The 20,257-nt window shown below is 46.6% G+C and overlaps 1 protein-coding gene across 1 annotated transcript in view; it reads left to right on the top strand.

Moving 5' to 3' along the window:
- LOC106818369 (histone-lysine N-methyltransferase, H3 lysine-79 specific-like) overlaps positions 1 to 19,471 on the top strand; it is a 31,424-nt gene extending 11,953 nt beyond the window's left edge. Inside the window, exons 5-7 of the mRNA XM_014823084.1 lie at positions 8,448 to 8,554; positions 13,276 to 13,283; positions 19,450 to 19,471. Of these exons, the coding sequence (XP_014678570.1) occupies positions 8,448 to 8,554; positions 13,276 to 13,283; positions 19,450 to 19,471 (137 nt within the window). The remainder of the gene's footprint in view (positions 1 to 8,447; positions 8,555 to 13,275; positions 13,284 to 19,449) is intronic.
- Positions 19,472 to 20,257: the final 786 nt, after the last annotated feature.

Raw genomic sequence — 20,257 nt, forward strand, 5'->3', positions numbered from 1 at the left:
AGGGAGAGAGTGCGGAGCGCGACTAAGCCAGTTTTTGAACGACCTATATGTCGAGAAAGTGACGATGTAGCTAGGCCAAGGCCACAGTGTTATGTACTGCAGTGAATTTGAAACTGCACTGCGACAATGAAACATTATAGAGATTATACTAAAGATTAGCCCTTTTGGGACAGTTTTTAATTAAAAATAATTTTGTCTGCAGATGTTAATCAGTAACATTTGTTGTGAATTGGATATTAATTCTGCCGCTGTTCATTTAATGCAGTGCAAGCAATACTCCTGCAGTGCTACTGTAAATATGCTCTCATAAACAAATTTGATTCCTGTATGGGTCTCCCTAATGCAATTTTTATTGCCTGGCGGATCAAGTTTCGTGAAAAATTCCAAAAACACTTCCTTGAACCCCTGCACCAGGCTTCGCCTGTACCTGAGACAGCCCCCGCTACCCTGCCCCGCAACCCCCTCCCCCGCCGTGGATCCGCGGTATTTTCACCGCTGAAAACAAATTTGTCATTCCCATCCCTGTACTATTAGCGCGAGCCGTGGTTGAGGCAGGACAGAGTGCAATATTATATATGCGCAATATCTATATAATGCCGCATATATTATATATGTGCAATATTATATGTGTGCAATATTATATGTGTGCAATATTATATATGTTGCAATATATATTGTGCAATATATATGTTTGCAAATATTATAGTTATGTGCAAAGTAGAAATGAGGTGAGCGTCTGTGTTAGTACTGTGATCATGTAGTGTTATAAAGTTTGTTGCGCCGAGACTGTTCATTTGTTTGTTTGTCGTCGCAGTGGGCGGGACAGGTGGTGCTGCAGGTCGCCAGGTCTACATCCGCTGTAAATCTTGTACGGAATAGAGAAAGCTGACGTACCTACTTATTCTTTGTGAGTATTATTAGAATCCGCGGGCCTCTCTCTCTCCCTCTCTCTCTCCCTCTCTCTCTCCCTCTCCCTCTCGCTCCCGGTGTGATGACAGGTGGTGAGTGTATTTCTATGTTCGTGGCGTGTCATGCAGCGGTCTATGTGCGGGCGGACACGAATCAACGCGCGTGCTGTTCACTTGTCTGGCAGCTCGCGTTGGTCGTGCGTCGACGGCTTATTGGTTTACGATGTATGTACCGGTCGTGTTCCAACCCACGCACTAGACAGCTGTATGTATGCCGTAGAGTTGTGCACGAGAAAAAGCTTGTGTTCGGAAAGTTGCCAAAATATTCCTGTCTGAGATGCTCTTATAAAATGTGTATAGATGTTGAATGCTATACGCTCTTGCTAGGTGCTATGCACTGTAAAATATCTAATACTACATATAGTGTGCCAGTATATGATATATATATATATCTAAAAATATACGGTGTTTCCCCTGCTTTGATACGGGGAAATTGTTATCTTCTAAAACTACAGACTATCCACTGGCCGCTGTGGAGACGTGCGCCGGGCCTCGAATTTGGCGCATGTCTCCACTGCGGACAGCGCTTCATACTTGAACATCCCCGTCTGCCGGAGTGAGGCGGCCACCTCGTTTAAATCTCAGCCGCCACGCAGAAATTTATCCAAAAACACCGCCTCGCTGACGAAACCAAGTTTATGCTTCGGCCACCATCTCTACGAAACTGCCAGTCCTCTTGAATTTCTTGACTAGTCAGTCAAAGGGCTTGTTAGGGGTCCATTATGCAGAGCTTCCAATTGAAATGGCCCATGAAATTGTCAAGTGGAATTGTGTTTTTCGGAACCACTAAGAAAATGTCTCCCTCTTACATGCATCCACTCCCTGATCAATCACGCATTAAGGCGTCAACAAACAGAGATGAAATTGTGTTGAGTTTGTGGCTTTTGACGCACGTGCATTGACGTACAAGACTGTTGAAAGCACAGGAATATTTACACAATTTTTCACAATGATCGACCCCCTGTGTGCAAAATAGGTGAACGTATGTGAAACATATACGGTTAGTACTTACTGTGACATATCCGTGACTAACTGACACCACTAAATTGGTAAAATCTTCCATGCACCTTAAGAAATTCTGAGAAATTACGAGGTTATCATCGCAGAACTCCTGAACACCGTACGTCACAAAGCTATATGTAAACAAACACGCGTGTTGCGAGGTGCCTGCCTCCGATATCCATTTGGAGGCCAGCTAAGCCAAGCATAAAGCGCGGGCAAGACGTCACACACACAGCTACGTTCATTGGCTAAAACAATCGAGTAGCGCGGTTAGGGATTTTCGGAATTATTTAATTCTAAGAAAAACTTCAATGTTCAATCAATAACGCACTTGTTCACTTCTGAAAGCGGGTAAAAATTTATAATTTTTCTACTTCGGTGCGAAATGCATCGGCCGGGCCTTTCATTATTTACGAAAAGCAAACAGTCTCGCCAAACACCTACACGCAGTAACGGGTCACGTCGTTGACGCCCCATTCATGTCCATCAACGAAGATGGCGGGGCTTATTCTGATTACGGAGATGCGAAAATGCAACAGAAGGACGTAGCGCAGTGTGCTAAACAGCATGTTATTTTCGTCTATGTCCCCCAGGGTACTGCCGGAACGTACCCTGGGTACGGTCCGGTATACCGGAACGTACCCTGGTAACTATCTAGACAATTGGCAGCCCGGATCTTGCGCGAAGCGCGAACAACGCCACGTAGCGGCACACTAACACAAATACGCTGCATTCGATTGGAGTAAATCTTCACAGGTTTACTGTATACCAAGATTCGTCGATAATTGCTCAATTGAGCAGTTCTGGCGATTCCACAAGCCTTTTCACTATGCACGTATATAGACATTTTCTACAAATGGTCGTAATTGTTGGTTTGCTGCTCGGCGCGCTTTGTTTTCCTGTAAAAAAGCGAGTTAGCATTTTTGCTGTTTCAGGCCCCTACTTTATTCTCGTAATTATGGCGTGCGATAGATGGCGCAACGAGGCTATGTTCATGGCATTTCCCTGTAGTTTTTCTGGACCTGACTTCGGCGGCTAATCTAGACTGGTACCCGCTCGACAGTTCGTCACGCTACACTAACTGAGTTCATTGTAGCCAAGGATACTTGGCGGAGTGAAGGTGGGTAGCAGTCTAGCTGTAACCCCTGCAATCGTGACTTGCGCTTGAACTTGTCGTATCTATCTTGGGAGACCAATGTGATGTTCTCATGTTTCCGATTATGACTTCTATTATCCGATTCTATGTTATCCGATTAATACTTCTATTACTACAAGTACATGTTACAATAATTACTAGTACTACTAAGTACTAGCACTACTAGTACTAGTACTAGTTACTACCAGGAGCTAATAATGACAAACTGTGTTACTAGTAACTTACTAATAATGATGACTCCTGTTACTACTACTAGTACTACTACTAGTATAGCTCCAAGAAACGGTATTGCTAGGGTTAGAATACCATTGTATAGACAATCCGTCGCACAGCCTGGTCGGGCTACTACTAGTACTACTAGACTACTAGTACTACTACTACTAGTAAGTTACTACTATAGTACTAGAGCAACTACTACTAGTACTAATACTATATAGTATAGTACTACTACTACTACTAGCTCCAAGAAACGCTCTTTGCTAGGGTTAGAATACCCCTATACTAGACACAGGCACTTGAAGCGTTTCAATAAAATATAATGCTAACTAAATACGAAATCTATTTACTACCAAATTCTTTATGTTTCTATAGGCCTACTCTCTTTCACCTATTATTGCCGACAGTTTTCATGTAAATTCTGTCGAAATTCTACGTCCAACATACGCTGCCGGCTGCCATTGCTGTCGTGGTACGACTGTTGCACGCTTACACTAATTATATATAGCAGGTAGGAAAGCGTGCTGCCAAAATTTGCTCGATGCTCGCTTGATTTGACACTTTCACAGCACGAATACACATCCAACAGCTTCCATCTTTGTTTCTCGTTCAACAACAGTGTTCACTTGTTATAAAAAAATTATGTCTCTGTTTTTAACCGAGCTGTGTCACTGCGTTCGCGAACCTTGCCCAGTAATGGAAATGGCGGTCAGAATCAGGAAACACCTACCGGCGCTCTTCGTGACGTCATTCTTGCGCCGCAACGCTGCAACGTTTTTGCAACGTTCCAATGGCGAGGCTCGTACGGGAGTTGGAAAGCAGTGCGCCGCCTGCGCGCCGCCTATAGCCCATAGACTGGCACTCGCTCCCACCTCTCGGCTTAGCTTATATAGTCACTCGATGGGTAATCGAGGTGGGAGCGAGTGCCAGTCTATATAGCCTTTGTGGTCATTGCCAGCCATTTCATTACTGGTGCAAGAGTTCGCGGAACGGGGCGGAGAATTCGTCAGTCTTGCTGTGAATTTTCACGTGGACACAAGCTCGTTACGAACAGAAGAGACATAGCGGCCTTCACACTCGGCTCGGGAAATTTTAGCAGGATGAAATCTCTGTATTTTGACATCCAGATCGAAATCTCGAGATTTTTACAAGTGTTGAACGCAAAAATCTCCTACGTATCCGCGATCGCACTGCGCTGCAAAATCGCACTTTTTGACTTGCGGATTATTGGGAATAGGCGTAGATTAAATTGCCCACCGCGGCGATTGCTGGTTCGCATGAACCGCCTCGCGCAATAATCCGCCGCTATTTTCTATTCCCAGTCATTCCAACGCAGTCGTTATCAACTTGGCCGTTTTGGCTTATTCACAGAAAGGGAGGGCTAATCGGCCGATCTCAATTCAATCTGAAAAGTCCAGTTCTCAGACTCTGTTACTAAACAATACGATGTGTTTACGTTAAATACGTGACCAGACGTAGCGTCGAGCATCTACGTTAACGTAAGAGAGCTAGAGCTAGCCATACTTAACGTAACATGAAGGCGAGCACTACTACCAACGACTGAACTGCCGTGTACGTGGGAATCGAACACCGAACTCGAATCCCGGTAGTACATAAATTTCTGCGCCACCGCGGCGGACCGGAAGGGTTATATTTCGGCTTGATATCAGGCATATGGCAGTTCATTAATAGAATTCTATTCCGCTCGGCGCATTAGTTGCAGATATTTCCGCCTCGTGTGAACAGGGACACAATGATATATCGGTATTTCCATCGCGATTACGCATCGCAGTGTTTTTAGCCTCACCTTGACATCGTCAAGCTGAGCTATTGCCATGGTTTGTGTACATCGTTCTGTGCAACATTTGGCTTCGGGCTCAAGCGATAACTTTTGACCGTTCAACTGGCGGTCAAACGAAACGTCTGACCACAGGGGTGTTTGGAGAATTGGGTGACTAGTTGTTTACTTGCCCTATGTCCCATATTAAACGTCTATTTTGGAGACGCCGTTCGGGTGCTGTTCCCAGCACGGCGATTTTTTTGGCAAAAATGGAATTATCCATTAGTTCAGTTCAGCGTTCAACGGAATTTTGCTCATTTTGGTATCGTGAAGAATTAAGGTAAGGCGGTGTTGATTTTAAAAAAAAAATCGCAAATTAGTTAGGGTTTGGCAATTATATAGCACTATAACGGCAAGATAACAAACAGTCTGGTTGCGTGTGCACTCGTTCTGCCGGCTGTCATTTTACAAGATTCATTGACATATCTTAATGCGCTCGGCAATTGGTATTTCACTCTCCACCTGCCGCATAAAAACGTCTATATTAGAAGTAACAAGTTTTCTTACAAAACGCATGAATCGCGAACGCAGCATAAACCATTATTTATTTCAAACGCATCGCTACAAAGTGGATATAGCGCAATCTACGCGTCACAAATTGTGATTTATTTTGGTTTATAACATTATTATTGCTGTATACACGATGGCAATCGTTATCTATAATGTACGTCGATGGGTTGTCAATAACTGACCTTCTTACTCACTCATTTGTGTCTTCTTTTTGTGGTGAAGCTACAGGATCATTGACACTTTCATCTTGTGCTGTGAACCACGCCTATTATGTTTTTATAACCAAGTCAAACACTGCTTCACATTCCCAAATGTGCTGCCCTCTGTGGATCCCCACTAAAAATTCGGACTGATTCGCTTGGCCAGCCTAAGGATCCGTTGCGCCGGCCTATGCAATCTCAGTTGCACGCGATCATATAGCTGACCAGTGTGCCACCTAACTGTTGTAGGACGTCCTCCGCGATCGCGCCTGCGCCTTGCGCGGCGGAAACTAGCGCGGGCCAAGATCTAAGACGGGCCCTCAGCGCCTTCAGAATCAACCCTCCTTTCGCACGCTTTCTCTAGTAATCCCGGTCTCATCTGGTTGATATTGGTTAGGGTATAGGTAGGCGCTGTAGGCGTTAAGGCGACTCCTAGACTCATTAAACTGGAGTAGGGGCGATGGTTACGGTCAGGCCATATTAGATAGTAGTATTTCAGTACCAGGGGTACGTTCCGGATATACCTCACGGACGTACTCAGGGTATAGTTCCAGTGACTCCTGACGGGGACATAACGCCCTCTCAGCACCAGATGCACCTGGACACGCCTGTAAATTTCAAGCTGTTAACTGATTTGGCCTTTTCTTTACGTAGAAAGTCGACTATTTTTTATTTCAGTTCGTATCTAGACAGACCAATGTAAAACTGTAATATACTTTATATTTCTACCGGCACTTGAATTTGATATGCCGGCAGCATTGATCTACTGGCAGGGCGGTAACGAGGACTGGGGAGTGATGAAAAACGAAGTAAAAACTTATTCCCCAGAAGCTTGTTTGTTCTTATGACACTTGAAAAATTGATTTAATGAGTTCCTATATTGTTGTTCAGAATAGCTTAGAAATGCACCAAAATTCTGCCCACCTTTTTTTTTGCTAACAAAAATTTCCCTGGGAAGCATGCCCGCGGCCCCCCCCCCCTAGCATGGCGATCATCCGTTTTCAGGTGCTCCGCTTTGCCTCGCTTCTCGCGCAATTGCGCAACGCCAAAACACGCATTCGCTGACCTTTTTTGCGCCAGCGGGAAACACCTGTATATATATCAGGAGTTTGTCTACAAATTTGTCTTTATTAACTCTGATAATATATAATAATATATATATATATATAAATATAGGCGTATTGATGATCCATGATGTATTGTATTTGTAACGTGGCTCTTGTTCTATCGTGAATCGTAATAGTGGTACGTGTCGGTGAGATACACCGTAGCTACCATGTCTGTCATGCACAGCACATAAACAACGAAAGAACTGATATGTACGTATTGAAGCAATTAAGTATTTAAAGTGATTACGTCACCGTAAATGGTAAAAGTAAAAAAATATTTCCACTTTTTCACAAAATTTAAGTAATTCTGTTCACTTTTTATGGTTAAATTGCTACATTATCCTTCCTATTTTACTATATTGTTCGATGTAAACATACACTCGTGACTCATACATAGCCCATAGCAAGCAATTATTGTCAGGATCATAATATCAAATCGCTCAGATTTGTTTGATTTTTAACTAGTTGAAAAACAATTTTATCAGGTAAGAATTTGAGGATACATTTAGTGCCGTTAGTACTTACTTTTAATGTACAAAAATGGCAAAAAAATGTACAAATATACACCATAGAAAATTCGTGACGTAGTCAATTTAATGAACATATCTTAACCAATGTATAAGCCCACAAAGGGGGCAGCATCGCGTACATATGTTTGCGTGGTGCACGAAACGTAACTTGTGATTTGCACGGTTGATGTGCGGTCACAGGGATGACTCCCAGAGTATGTTAGAGACAATGATTACTGAGAGATACAGGGTTCGTAGTGGGTCTTCCCAACTCTTATAAGTACTTATTTTGCCAAAAATAAAATAAGGGGTCTTATTAGTACTTATTTTTGGTGAAATCTTAGAAAAGTACTTAATAGTCCTTATTTTTTGCCAAAGGACCATTTTTCAACATTGTTTTATAAACTATTCTCGACTTAGAGTAAGAATTGTTGTATATATATAATACGGAATAATTAAATCTGCTGTGCAATTGTGTATATAAATATTATTAGTGTACTTTAATAGTCGGTGATCTATCAGAAATCGCGTAAAAAAGTCATATTTTGGCCTCCAGAAAGGGTCTTATAAGTCCTTATTTCAACATGTGTCTTACTACTATGAACCCTGCTCAGATAGTCGGAGAGCCTCCGCACATTTCGTGCTGCGGTTTTATATGTTGGTCCGGTCTGTTGTCTTTCTCCTGGCCAATCGGCCTTATCCCGCTCACTAACTGGCTGTCGCGTTATAGGACTGGTTCCTGTCAGTGCCCAGCGTTTAAACAAAAGACCAGCCTCACGCTATTTCCATCCTCTCTCTATTGTCCAATTCCCACTATTACATATATATAGACCTAGCTTTATCCTTGACGTGGCCCTGCCTTCATAACTACTTATCATACTAAGTTCTCTGTATTACATGTTTATGTGATTGATTTTGATGTATGTATCTGACTTAGATGTTGGATCAATCATGCGTGTGCAAGAAATCAAGCCGATGGGGGGATCGGTGTCATGGACTGGGAAGCCTGTCACCTACTACCTTCATACTATTGATAGAACCCAGGTATGAAACACACACACCCACCATTAGTCAGTTCAGGTTCAACGGATTTTGCTCATTTTTGGTATGTGAATGAATAAGGGCTAGGGGTTTTGATATTTAAAAAAAAAATGCAAATTAGTTAGGGTTTGGCAATTATATAGCATTTAACGCAGATAACAAACAGTCTGTGGTGTGACACTCGTCTGGTTCATTTTACAAGATTTCATTGACAATATCTTTAATGCGCGGCAATTGGTATTTCCTCTCCACCCTGCCGATAAAACGTCTATATTAGAGTAAAGTTTTACAAAACATGTCGGAACGCAGCATAACCTATTTATTTCAAACGCCATCGCTACAAAGTGGGTATAGCGCCATCTACGGTCACAAATTGTGATTTATTTTGGTTTATAAATTATTATTGCTGTATACAGATGGCAATCGTTTCTATAATGTACGTCGATGGTTGCTCAATTAAAACTGACTTCTTACTCACTCATTTGTGTCCTTTTTTTGTGGTGAGCTACAGTATCATTGACACTTTCATCTTGTGTGTGAACACGCCTATTATGTTTTTATAACAAGTCAACACTGTTCACTTCCCAAATGTCTGCCCTCTGTGTCCCCCACTAAAATTGCGGACTGTTCGCTGGCAGCTAAGGATCCGTGCGCCGGCCTATGCATTCGTGCACAAATCCATAGCTGCCAGTGCTGCATACTGTTGTAGGACGTTCCTGCGGTCGCGTGCGCCTTGCCGCGGAACTGCGCGCAAGATCTGCGCTCAGCGCTTCAGATCAACACCTCCTTTCGGCAACGCTTCTCTAGTATCCCGTCTCATCTGGCTGATATGGTTAGGGTTAGGGTTAGGGTGTAGGCGTAGGCGACTCCCTAGACTCATTAATGGAGTAGGCGAGGTACGGTCAGGCATATTAGATAGTAGTATTTAGTACCAGGGTACGTTCCGGTATACCGGACCGTACTCAGGGTATGTTCCCGCAGTACCCTGGGGGACATAGACCCTCTCAGCACCAGTGACACCTGACACGCCTGTAATCAAAGCTGTTAACTGAATTTGGCACTTTTCTTTACGTAGAAAGTCGACTATTTTTATTCAGTTCGATATCTAGAAGCAATGTAAACTGTATATACTTTAAGATTCTAGGCACTTGTAACTTTGATATGCGGCAGCATTGATCTATGCAGGGGGGTACCGAGGACTGGGGAGGAGAAAAACGAAAGTAAAACTTTCCCCAGAAGCTTGTTTGTTCCTTATGACAACTTGAAAAATTGATTTAAGAGTCTCCTATATTGTGTTCAGAATAGCTTAGAATGCACCAAATTGCACCATTTTTTTTTGCACCAAAAATTTCCTGGGGAAGCATGCCCCCGGTCCCCCCCCCCCTAGCATGGCGATCACCTTCAGTGCTCGCTTTGCTCGCTTCTCGGATTGCGCAACCGCCAAAACACCGCTTCGCTGACCTTTTTGGCCAGGGGAAACACTGTATATATATCAGGAGTTTGTCTACAAACTCAAATTATTCTTATTAACTCTGATATAATATTATTAATATAGATTATATATATATTAATATAATATATAAATTATGGTCGCGTATATGATGATCCATGTGTATTGGCTATTTGTAACGGGTTTGTTCCTATGGGTGCAATCGTATAGGTGGTAATGTCGGTGAGATACACGTAGCTACCATTCTGTTCATGCAGCAGCACATAAACGAAGACGAAGAACTCAAGTCATGGCTACGCCGATCCCGCAGCACAATTATCCCACCACACTCAGAATTTCACCGTATATATTGAAGCAATTAGTATTTAGAATGTTGATTACGTCACCGAAATGGTAAAACGTAAAAAACAATAATTTTCGACTTTTTCACAAAAATTTAGAGTATTCTAGTTTCGACTTTTTATGCCGTTAAATTGTACATTATCCTTACTATTGTTACTCATGTTGTTCCGATGCTTGTAAATCCATTACACTCGTTGACTCATACATAGCCCATAGCAAGAATTATGTCAGGATCGATCAAGTCAAACGGTCAGATTTGTTTTGATTTATTAGCTAGTGAAAAACCAATTTTTATCAGGTAGAACTCTTGAGGATACAACTGGTAGTACGTTATACTTACGTTTAATGGTAACAACAAATGGCAAAAAAATGTTACCAAATATACACATAGAAAATTAAGTGACGTAGTCAATTTAATGAAAATATCTTAAACAAGTGTATAAGCCACAAAAGGGACCCCGGCAGCATCGTCGTACAATGGCTGCGCGTGGTTTGCGAACGTAACTTGTGATTGCACGATTGATGTTCGGTCACAGGGCGTGATCCAGAGTATGTTAGAGACAATGATGTCTGAGAGGATACCAGGGTTCGTGCGGTGTTCCCAAACTCTTATATAATACTATATTGTGCAAAATTAAAAGTAAGGGTTCATATACTTATTGTTTGGTGAAATATTAGAATCGTATTAATTAGTCTTATTTTTTGCCAGAAGGACCATTTTTTCAACATTGTTCTTATAAATGATTCCTCGACTATAGAGTATAGATTGATTGTTACTATATATATACGGCATAATTAAATCTGCTGTGCAATTTGCTGTATATAAATATTATTAGGTGATACTTGACATAGGTCCGTGATCTATCAGAAATCGCGGTAAAAAAGATATTTTGCCGCCAGAAAGGTCTTAGAGTCCTTATTTCAACATGATGTCTTACTACTATGAACCCTAGCTCAGATACTTCGAGCAGCCTCCGTCACATTTCGTGCTGCGGTTTTATATGCGGTCCGGATCTGTTGTTCTTTCGCCTGGCCAATCGGCCTTACTTCTCACGCTCACTAACTGAAGCTGATCGCGTTATAGGACTGGTATCTGTCAGCCGCACAGTGTTTTTTAAACAAAAGACCAGCCTCCGCTCTGATTTCATCTCTCTCTATTGATCCATTCCCACTTACTCTATATAGACTATGCTTATCCTTGACGTGCCCTCCCTTCATTAACTATCTTATCCATATAGTCTCTGATTTACATATTCTATTGATTGATGTCTTGGATGTTATGTATCTGACTTGAGGGGATGTTGGATCAGATCATGCGGTAGTGCAGATATCAAGCGGATGGGGGGATCGCGTGTCATTGGACCGGGGAGCCTGTCACTACTACTTCATTACTAGTTGTATAGAACCCATGGTATGAAAACCACCCGCCGACACATGTAACACGCACACAACCCGCAGACTGGTACTATTGATAGACCCAGCGTATGAAACATCAACACCCGACACATTTAACACGCCACAATACATGTCTCATTGATAGAATCCAGGTAATTGAAACACACACCGCTGCACACATGTACACCTCACAACATGTACTAATTGGTATGAACCCGGTATCAAAACAACACCCCGCAACATGGACACACGCCACACAGTGGTACTAATTGATAGAAACCCGCAGGTATGAACACACACCGACAACATGTCACACGCACACACAATTGTATATTGATAGAACCCAGGTATGAAACACCACCCGCAAATGTGACACCCAACACATGTTACGTCATTGATTAGAACCAGGGTATTGAAACACACACCACGCATCATGCTACAAGACGCACACACATATGTACTATGACCGAAGAACCAGGTATCAACACCACCCACAACATGTACCACGCACGCACATACTTACTATTGACTAGAACCAAGGTATGAAATCACACCACCCGCAACATGTAACACGGCACACACACGTGTAGTATTGGTAGAACCACAGGTATCAAACACATACCCACGCACAACGTACACATGTACACACATTTACTATGATAAGAACCCATATGGTATCCAAACACTATCCACGCACTGTTACACAGCACAATCAATGTACTATTGGTTAGAACCCCAGGTATCAACCCACCGCACATGTACACACGATCACACAATGTAGTATTGATAACCCAGGGTATGAAACACACACCCGCGACACATGTACACCCGCACACATCATAGCATGTGTACTATTTATAGAAACCCAGGTATGAAACACACCCACCGCACCACACTGCACACGCACACACATAAATGTACTATTGTATATGAACCCAGGTATGAATAACACACCACACCCGCAATCACACACGCCACACATGTTACTATTAATTAGAAACCCAGGTATTGAAAACACACACCACGCAGCATGTGAACACGGCAAAACAAACCCCCCCCCCCCCCCCCCCCCCCCCCCCCCCCGCCCCCCTCCCCCCCCCCCCCCCCGCCCCCCCCCCCCCCCCCCCCCCCACCCCCCCCCCCCCCCCCCCCCCCCCCCCCCCCCCCCCCCCCCCCCCCCCCCCCCCCCCCGCCCCCCCCCCTCACGCCGCAATGTACACACGCACACACGCACGCCACGCACACACAGCACGCACAATGCACATGGTGCACCACGCACGCACGCCAGCGATACAAACAAAGCGTATTATGTAGGACCACGAATGCATCACAATAAATACCTCGATAATGGACCATGATTATATAGAAGATAAGGTAAGATATCCACCCAGTGTGTAAAACTTAATACTCCCAATGGTATTGAGCAGAATAAGAATTATCAGGACCTCCGGGAGAGGGAAGGAGTCTCTTGATCCGACTTGAAAACACCAACAAACGGTTCTCACTAGCTCTCTCTACCTCCCGCTTGCATTGCCAGCGTGGAGCGTACTAATCCAATGCCAGAAGGATTCCAAAACTCAGGTGAGTGCAGTCTCGGTTGGCAGCTCGAGTATAGCAACGTTGTATGTCATCGTTGCCGCCGGGCCATTATGACTGCTGCGTAACACACCCTCCCGTGGCGTGTCGTGCATGCGTCTGCATGTGTGTGTGTCTGTGCATATGTGTGTGGGTGCGTTGCGTGCGTTGCGATCCCTGCGTGCTGTGCTGTGTTGTGTGTGTGTGGCGGGCTCGTGATGTGTGTGTGTGTGCGTGCCAGTGCGGCTATGTGTTGTCATGTTAGAGATTTATTAGTGTATCTGCTTTATGTTTGAATGCTGAGGATATAGTTATGCACATGGTTATGTAGGATGCAGACGGTGTGTGTGTAACATGTAACGAGAGATATACATGTTAGATGTAGATGTGTACTCTGTAACATGAGATATAGATTGATGCATGATGACTATGTAATGATGATGTGATGGTGAATGATGGTGATGCGATGAATGATGGTATGATGGACGGATTGGTGAATGGTCATGTATGATGATGATGGTGATGAGTGATGGTCATGTGACGTATAGGTGATGGTGTATTGATGTTGATGATGATAGATGATGATTGATGATGATGATGATGATGATGCATGATAATGATGATGATACATTAAATGATGATGATGATAGACTTGATTAGATGTTGCATGGTGATGTTTATGGTTACAGGAATGGGTAGTGATAGTGGAATGCCGCATTATGATACTGATTTAAGGAGCAGTAAGAAGAGCAACGGAATATGCCGAAAACTTACACCGAGGCGGTGCACACCGACAGCGCAACGCGCGACGCAGCAATAGCAACCAACGTGAGTACCGTTCAGCTCTCCGCAGCACACGCCATCAAGGACAAGGAGAACAACGCCGCGAGCCCCCTGTCGCACCCGCAGCAGCAGCAGAAGCAGCAGCAGCAGCAGCCGCAGCAGCGCAGGATGGGAGCTGCTGCTGCATGCCGGCGCTCACACTCGACGGAGAGCGCTGTCGGTGTTTGCCGAGCGGAGCGGCGGTGCTAACACGCAGCTCACGAGCTTCACCGACGTCGACACGTTCCAACGCTAACTCCCACTCGACTCCACGGACTTCACCCACGTCCGTAGACTCTGTTCTCGCTCAACGGATGAGCTGCTGGTGGGTCATACGGTTTCGCCACGGCGAGTCGCACACGACGCACCTCGGGGCGTCGATATCTCCCAGGAGGAAACTCTCCGGACGCGAAATAACGCTTATGAGGATAGGTTTTTTTAATATACATATTTGGCATATTCTTCATTTATAAAATACAATATTTTTAAATTTCTCCTTTGCAGCATGTCACTTGGATTAAAAAAAAACAGTAAAATAGTGACTATCTAAACTGCATTTTTCAGAGGGTTAAGCTTTCTCGAATGGTCCAATACGTAAACTGCCCAGATCTAATGGGGTAGTTGCCCTAAAACTGCCGTGTGATTTGTTTGTAGACGAGTCGCCTCCGCTCCACTGCGCAATACTTCCCAGCGATTCTTGCGGTGGCCCTGCTCTGTAGAGAGTGGCGATCTGCTATGTATAGAGTTGCTGCTCTGTAGGAGTGGTCTCCTTTAGAGGTGGCTGCTCTGCCAGAGGGTGGCTCTCTGTTAGAGGTGACTGGCTCTTGAGCAGGTGGTTGCTCTTTTAGCAGGCGTTGCTTCTGTTAGAGGTGGCTACTTGTTAGCTCGATGGCTGCTCTCTAGTAGGTGGCTGCTCTGTGTTGAGAGGTGGATGCTCTGCGGTAGAGAGGGCTGCTCTCTAGAGCGTGCTGTCTGCATGAGGTGGCTGCCTGCAGAGGTGGTTGTCTGTAGAGGGTGGCTTGCTTGAGAGGTGGCTGCCTCTCTAGGAGGTGGTCTCCCTGCAGAGGCCGGCTTGTCTCTGCCATGAGGCATAGTGCTCTGTAGAGGCGGCTGCTCTGTATGAGGCGGCTGCTCTTAGAGGTGGCTATGCTCTGCAGAGGCGAGCTGCCTGGAGCGGTCGGCTGTCTGTAGGGAAGTGGCTGCGTCTGTATGAGGTGGTGCTCTGTAGCGGTAGGTGCTCTGTAGAGGATGAAGTCTGTCGTCGCCGTCTCTGACTCGTTACCCTCACAACTTGCTGCCGAATACACGACCACTCACCCGCCAATGCTGTGTTCGTGGTTTTAGTGGATTTCGGACATCGAGACGAGAACGGAAGTGGAACAAGCTTCGGACCCGGCCGCCGAAAACTAACGCTCTGAGAGAGGAGAGTCCTACGATCTAGCGCGCCTTGAGGTACGTGAGGGATGCCGAGGAGGAGGGGATGAAGATAGGGAGAGGGAGGGGGAGGGAGGAAGCGAGGGGAGTAGAGAGATAGAGTCTACAGATAGCTCGCTGAGGTAAGTGAGTGCAGGGAGGGGCGTATGAAGATGCGGAGAGGAGGAGGAGAGGAGGGCATGAAGATGGAAGATGAGGAGGAGGAGGTAAGGAGAGGAGGAGAGGAGAGTCTACAATGTATGACGCGCCTGAGGTACCGTTAGAGGGAGTGCGAGGAGGGGATGAAGAATGGGGGAGAAGAGGGAGGGAGGTAGGTGGGAGGGAGGGCAGGATCAAGGGCAACGTGGCCCCGCAGGATACCATTTGAGGTGCGAGGAGGAGGGGGCAGCAGTGCTGTGTGACTGTGTTGTGTGTCGTGATGCCGGATGCGTCGCGTGGTTGTGTGCTTGCGTGTGTGTTGCATGTGGGCCGTTCGAGTGGGGCGTGCGTGCGTGCAGCTTGCGTGGTCGCATAAGACAGAAAAACAACACAACCTCCAAAGACTGCGTAAGGACAAGACCGGGAACATGCGTGGTGCGTGCTCGTGTGCGTGCTTGCGTGTGTGCTCTGCCTGAGTGTGCTGGTGCGTCGCGTGCTTGACCTTGTGGCGTGTGTGTCATAGTGACTTCCTCGCGCTGGGCTTCGCGTTGCGTCATATATTTTAATTCTTAAATTATCATGTTATCGATGTAATGACCGTATATCGCTCACGGGTAATGTCGTATCCATGATCACGGATAATGACTTACACTGTCACGAAATAATGAAGTTATCATGTCAATCGTGTATAATGACGTTTAGTCACACTTCCGTTCAAAACTATGTCACAACAGTCGGTCGACCACAGATCATCGTTAAGCTGGCACAGCGGACACGGTAAGAAGCTAGCCGGCGGCGCGACGCAGATACAACGGTCAGCGTCAGAGGTCGGCCCGCGAAAGACGAACGCTGCGCGGTAAGCGCATCGCCTGAAGAAGCAGACACTGGGACGTGGACTTCCTGGAGCTAGCTGCACACACACACACCTGGGATGACGCCAACCGATCACGCGACAAGGAAACTGGGCGTACCCTCCCCCCCCCCCCGCCATGAATGTCTATATAGATATTATATATATATATATACACTTGTAAAAATACTATAGTCATATAATAAGGATAAGAAGAAGAAGAACAATAATAATAATAATAGAAATAATTACTAAAATACTGATAATACTTATGCTGCCTTACTAATTACTATGCGACTACAGCTAGTGCTGCCTTGCTGGCTTACTGCTACTACCACTACTGCTAGTTAGTAGTCATGCCTCCATAACACCACCCCCGTATCATTCACCACAATATAAACAACATCCATGCTGTTACCATGCTTGCATTATTACTTATTGATTTATATTATTTTATTATTACTGATTATTATACTATATATTATGTACTTAACTACTAGTTCCGTGAGGATCGATGAAGTTTCCTGACTCACACGGTCACATCGGTTGCTGCTTGCAGAGCGTGACGAGACGCACGATAAGAACCTGATGACGATGCCATACTACGACCCGCTGCGTGTCGACGGTGGACCCACCGCTGCCTGGAGCTAGTCCACGCAGGCTGGAGCTTCAGGTGACCAAGTGTGGTGCGGTGCGTGCGGCAGTGGACGGTGGCCCGCCGCTGCCTGGAGCTGTCACTGCAGGGCTGGATGCCTTCATGGCGTGACGTGGCATTGTGTGTGTGTGTGCGTGCTGTGTGTGGTGTGGACGTGGCCCCGCTGCCTGGGAGCTGGTCACTGCAGGCTGTGCCTTCATGGGTGAGGTGGTTGGTTCGTGCGTCCGGTAGCGTGCGTGCGTTGGGACGCGTGGGCCCGGCCGCTGCCTGGAGCTTCCTGCAAGGACTGGATGCCTTCATGCATGAGTGTTGGGTGATGTGCGGGGGGGTATGCAGTGCTGTGCGTGCGTGCAAGGGCAGGTGGGCCGCGCGCTGGAGCTGTCATGCAGGGTGGATGCTTCCATACGGTAGTGTGTGGTGTGTGTGTGCGCTGCCGTGTGTGTGGTGGACGGTTGGCCGCCGCTGCACGCATGAGCTTCACTCGCAAGGGGGACTGCTTCATGTGTTGTGAGTGATGTGCTGTTGTGGCACGGTGGCCGCAGCTGCCTGGAGCTGCTCGCACTGCATGGCTGGATGCCTTCATGGGTTGACAGTGTGTGCGTGCGTGCCGTGCTCTGTGCGCAACGTGTGGCCGCCGCTGCCTGGAAGCTGTCATGCAGCTGGCATGCCTGCATGGGTGAGTGCTTGTTGGGCAAACCAACTGGCCGGTGCGTGCGTGGCCAATCCAAAAGCAACACCACCCACGTGATGTGGACGTGCCCGCCGCTCCCTGGAGCTAGTCCACTGCAGCTGGATGACCCTTCATGGGTGAGATGTGTGCGTGCGTGCGTGCGTGTGGTGCTGGACGGGGCCCCGCCGCTGCCTGGAGCTGTCATGCAGGGCTGAGATGCCTTCAGGAGTGAGCTGAATGGTGTGTGTGTGCGTGCCGTGCATGACGGTGGGCCGACCGCTGCTGGAGTGTCACTGCAGGGACTGGATTGCCTTCAGGGTGAAGTGTGTGCGTTGCGTGCGTGCTTGCGACGGTGGCCGCCGCTGCTGGAGCTAGTCCTGCAGCGCTGGATTGTCCTTCAGGGTGCAGTGAATCACAAAGACTGTGTGTCGGTGCGTAAGCTGCGGAGTGGACGAATGGCCCGCGCTGCTGGAGCTGTCACTGCAGGGACTGGATAGCCTTCGCGAATCAGGTGAGTGTGATATCTGTGTGTGTGCGTAGTGCGTGTGCGTCGCTGGACGGCGGCCGCCCTGCTTCCTGGAGCTGTCACTGCAGGGACTTAGGGATGACCTTCATGCGTAGTGAGTGTGTGGTGTTGACGGCATGCTGCGTGGCGGGGCCCCCGCCTGCTGACAGCTGTCATGCAGGGGCTGGATGCCTTCGATGGTCAGTGGTGAAAACCACATTGTGGTGAAAACACCACAGGCAATGTGTGTGGACGGTGGCCACGCCCTGCCGGAGCTGTCACTGCAGGGCTGGATGCCTTCATGGGTGAGTGTGTGTGTGCGTGCGTGCGTGCGTGGACGGTGGCCCGCCGCTGCCTGGACTGCTTCACTTACGCCTGCGATGCCTTCATGGGTGAGTGGTGGTGTGTTATGTGTGTGGTATGTGCCTGGACCGGTTGGCCCCGCCGCGTGCCTGGAAAGCTGTACTGCAGGGCACATGGAATGCCTTACATAGGAGTGAGTGTGTGTGCTGGGCGTAGCGTGCGTGGCCGCGCCGTAAGAGCGTTCGGACGGTGTGCCGCCGCTGCCTGGAGCTGTCCACGTGCAGGGTGGATGCCTCTCATGGAGTGAGTGCCTGTGTGTGCTGTGCGTGTGGTGCAGGGCGTGCTCGTGAGACCGGACGGCCCGCGCTGCTGGAGCTTTCACCTGCAGGAGCTAGGATGCATTCTATGGGTGAGTGTGTGTGTGTCCTGCGTGTGTGCTGCGTGCGTGGCGACGGGCGCCGACCGCTGCCTGAGCTGTCACTACCAGCCATGGATCCTTCATGAGGCGTGCTGTGTGCTGTTAGTGATGTGCGTGTGCGTGGACGGTGGCCCGCCGCTGCCTGGAGCTGTCACTACAGCCCTGGATGCCTTCATGGGTGAGTGTGTGAGAGAAAGCGTTATATATATAGTTAGATATATATATATATGTATATAGTTATAGATATAGATATGTATATATATGATATAGTTATAGATATGTAATATAAGATATACTTTTACATGTTGTTTTACATATTTTTCAGAGAACATTGAGGCCAGGATACTTACAGATTTCATGTAGCACATGAGGTCCGCCACAGTATCAGCATTTCAAGATGAAGACAGCTCTGACATGCAGAGAGGATAGACTGTGCATGCGTGTGTGCGCTTGGTGGTGAGCCGTCCGTGGGACGTGCGTGCGTGCGTGCAGTGCGATGCGTGATGACATGCACCTGGCTACATGCACAAGGTCAAACACAGCATGCTAGTGACTGCAGGGTTATGAGAGAGTCTAGCATGGCATGTGATTTCCCCGGCATTATCACGACGTGAGTGTAGGCGCCTCGCTCAAATTTTTCTAGCCAGCCACACAGAGATTATCTCCAAAAACACCGACCCATCGCTGACGAATCACTGTTCTTCATCATAAAACTCAAATTTATTGGGAACTGAAATCGTAAATAAGCTCATAGGAATGCATCAAATTATGGAAGACCTGAGAGAAATGCCGCGACTTTATGAGGTTTCTGAAAGTCTCAATCTTTTCCCCATCAAACCTATATAGAAAGTGATTAGGAGTGTTAGAAAGTTTGAAGTCCAAAACATGAACGGCACGTCACTGCGCACATGCGTGTATTCAAGTGACATTAGTAGTCAGTTCTAAATTTAGGGAATGCATACCGTGGATTAAATCGTGTGTTAAATTTAGACGGACAAAAAGAACAATTTAAATTTAGGAATCCACCATACATTGGATAAAATACATATGTGGTGCTTTTTAAGCGCGATAAGCCATAATTCAAATTTAAATCCCCCACCGTCAGAGTAAAAGTAGTGTTCTATTAAGTCAGGACAAGCAATAGCGGCT

The sequence above is a fragment of the Priapulus caudatus genome, unplaced genomic scaffold, assembly GCF_000485595.1.
Source record: "Priapulus caudatus unplaced genomic scaffold, Priapulus_caudatus-5.0.1 Scaffold2187, whole genome shotgun sequence".
Classification (NCBI taxonomy): domain Eukaryota; kingdom Metazoa; phylum Priapulida; class Priapulimorpha; order Priapulimorphida; family Priapulidae; genus Priapulus; species Priapulus caudatus.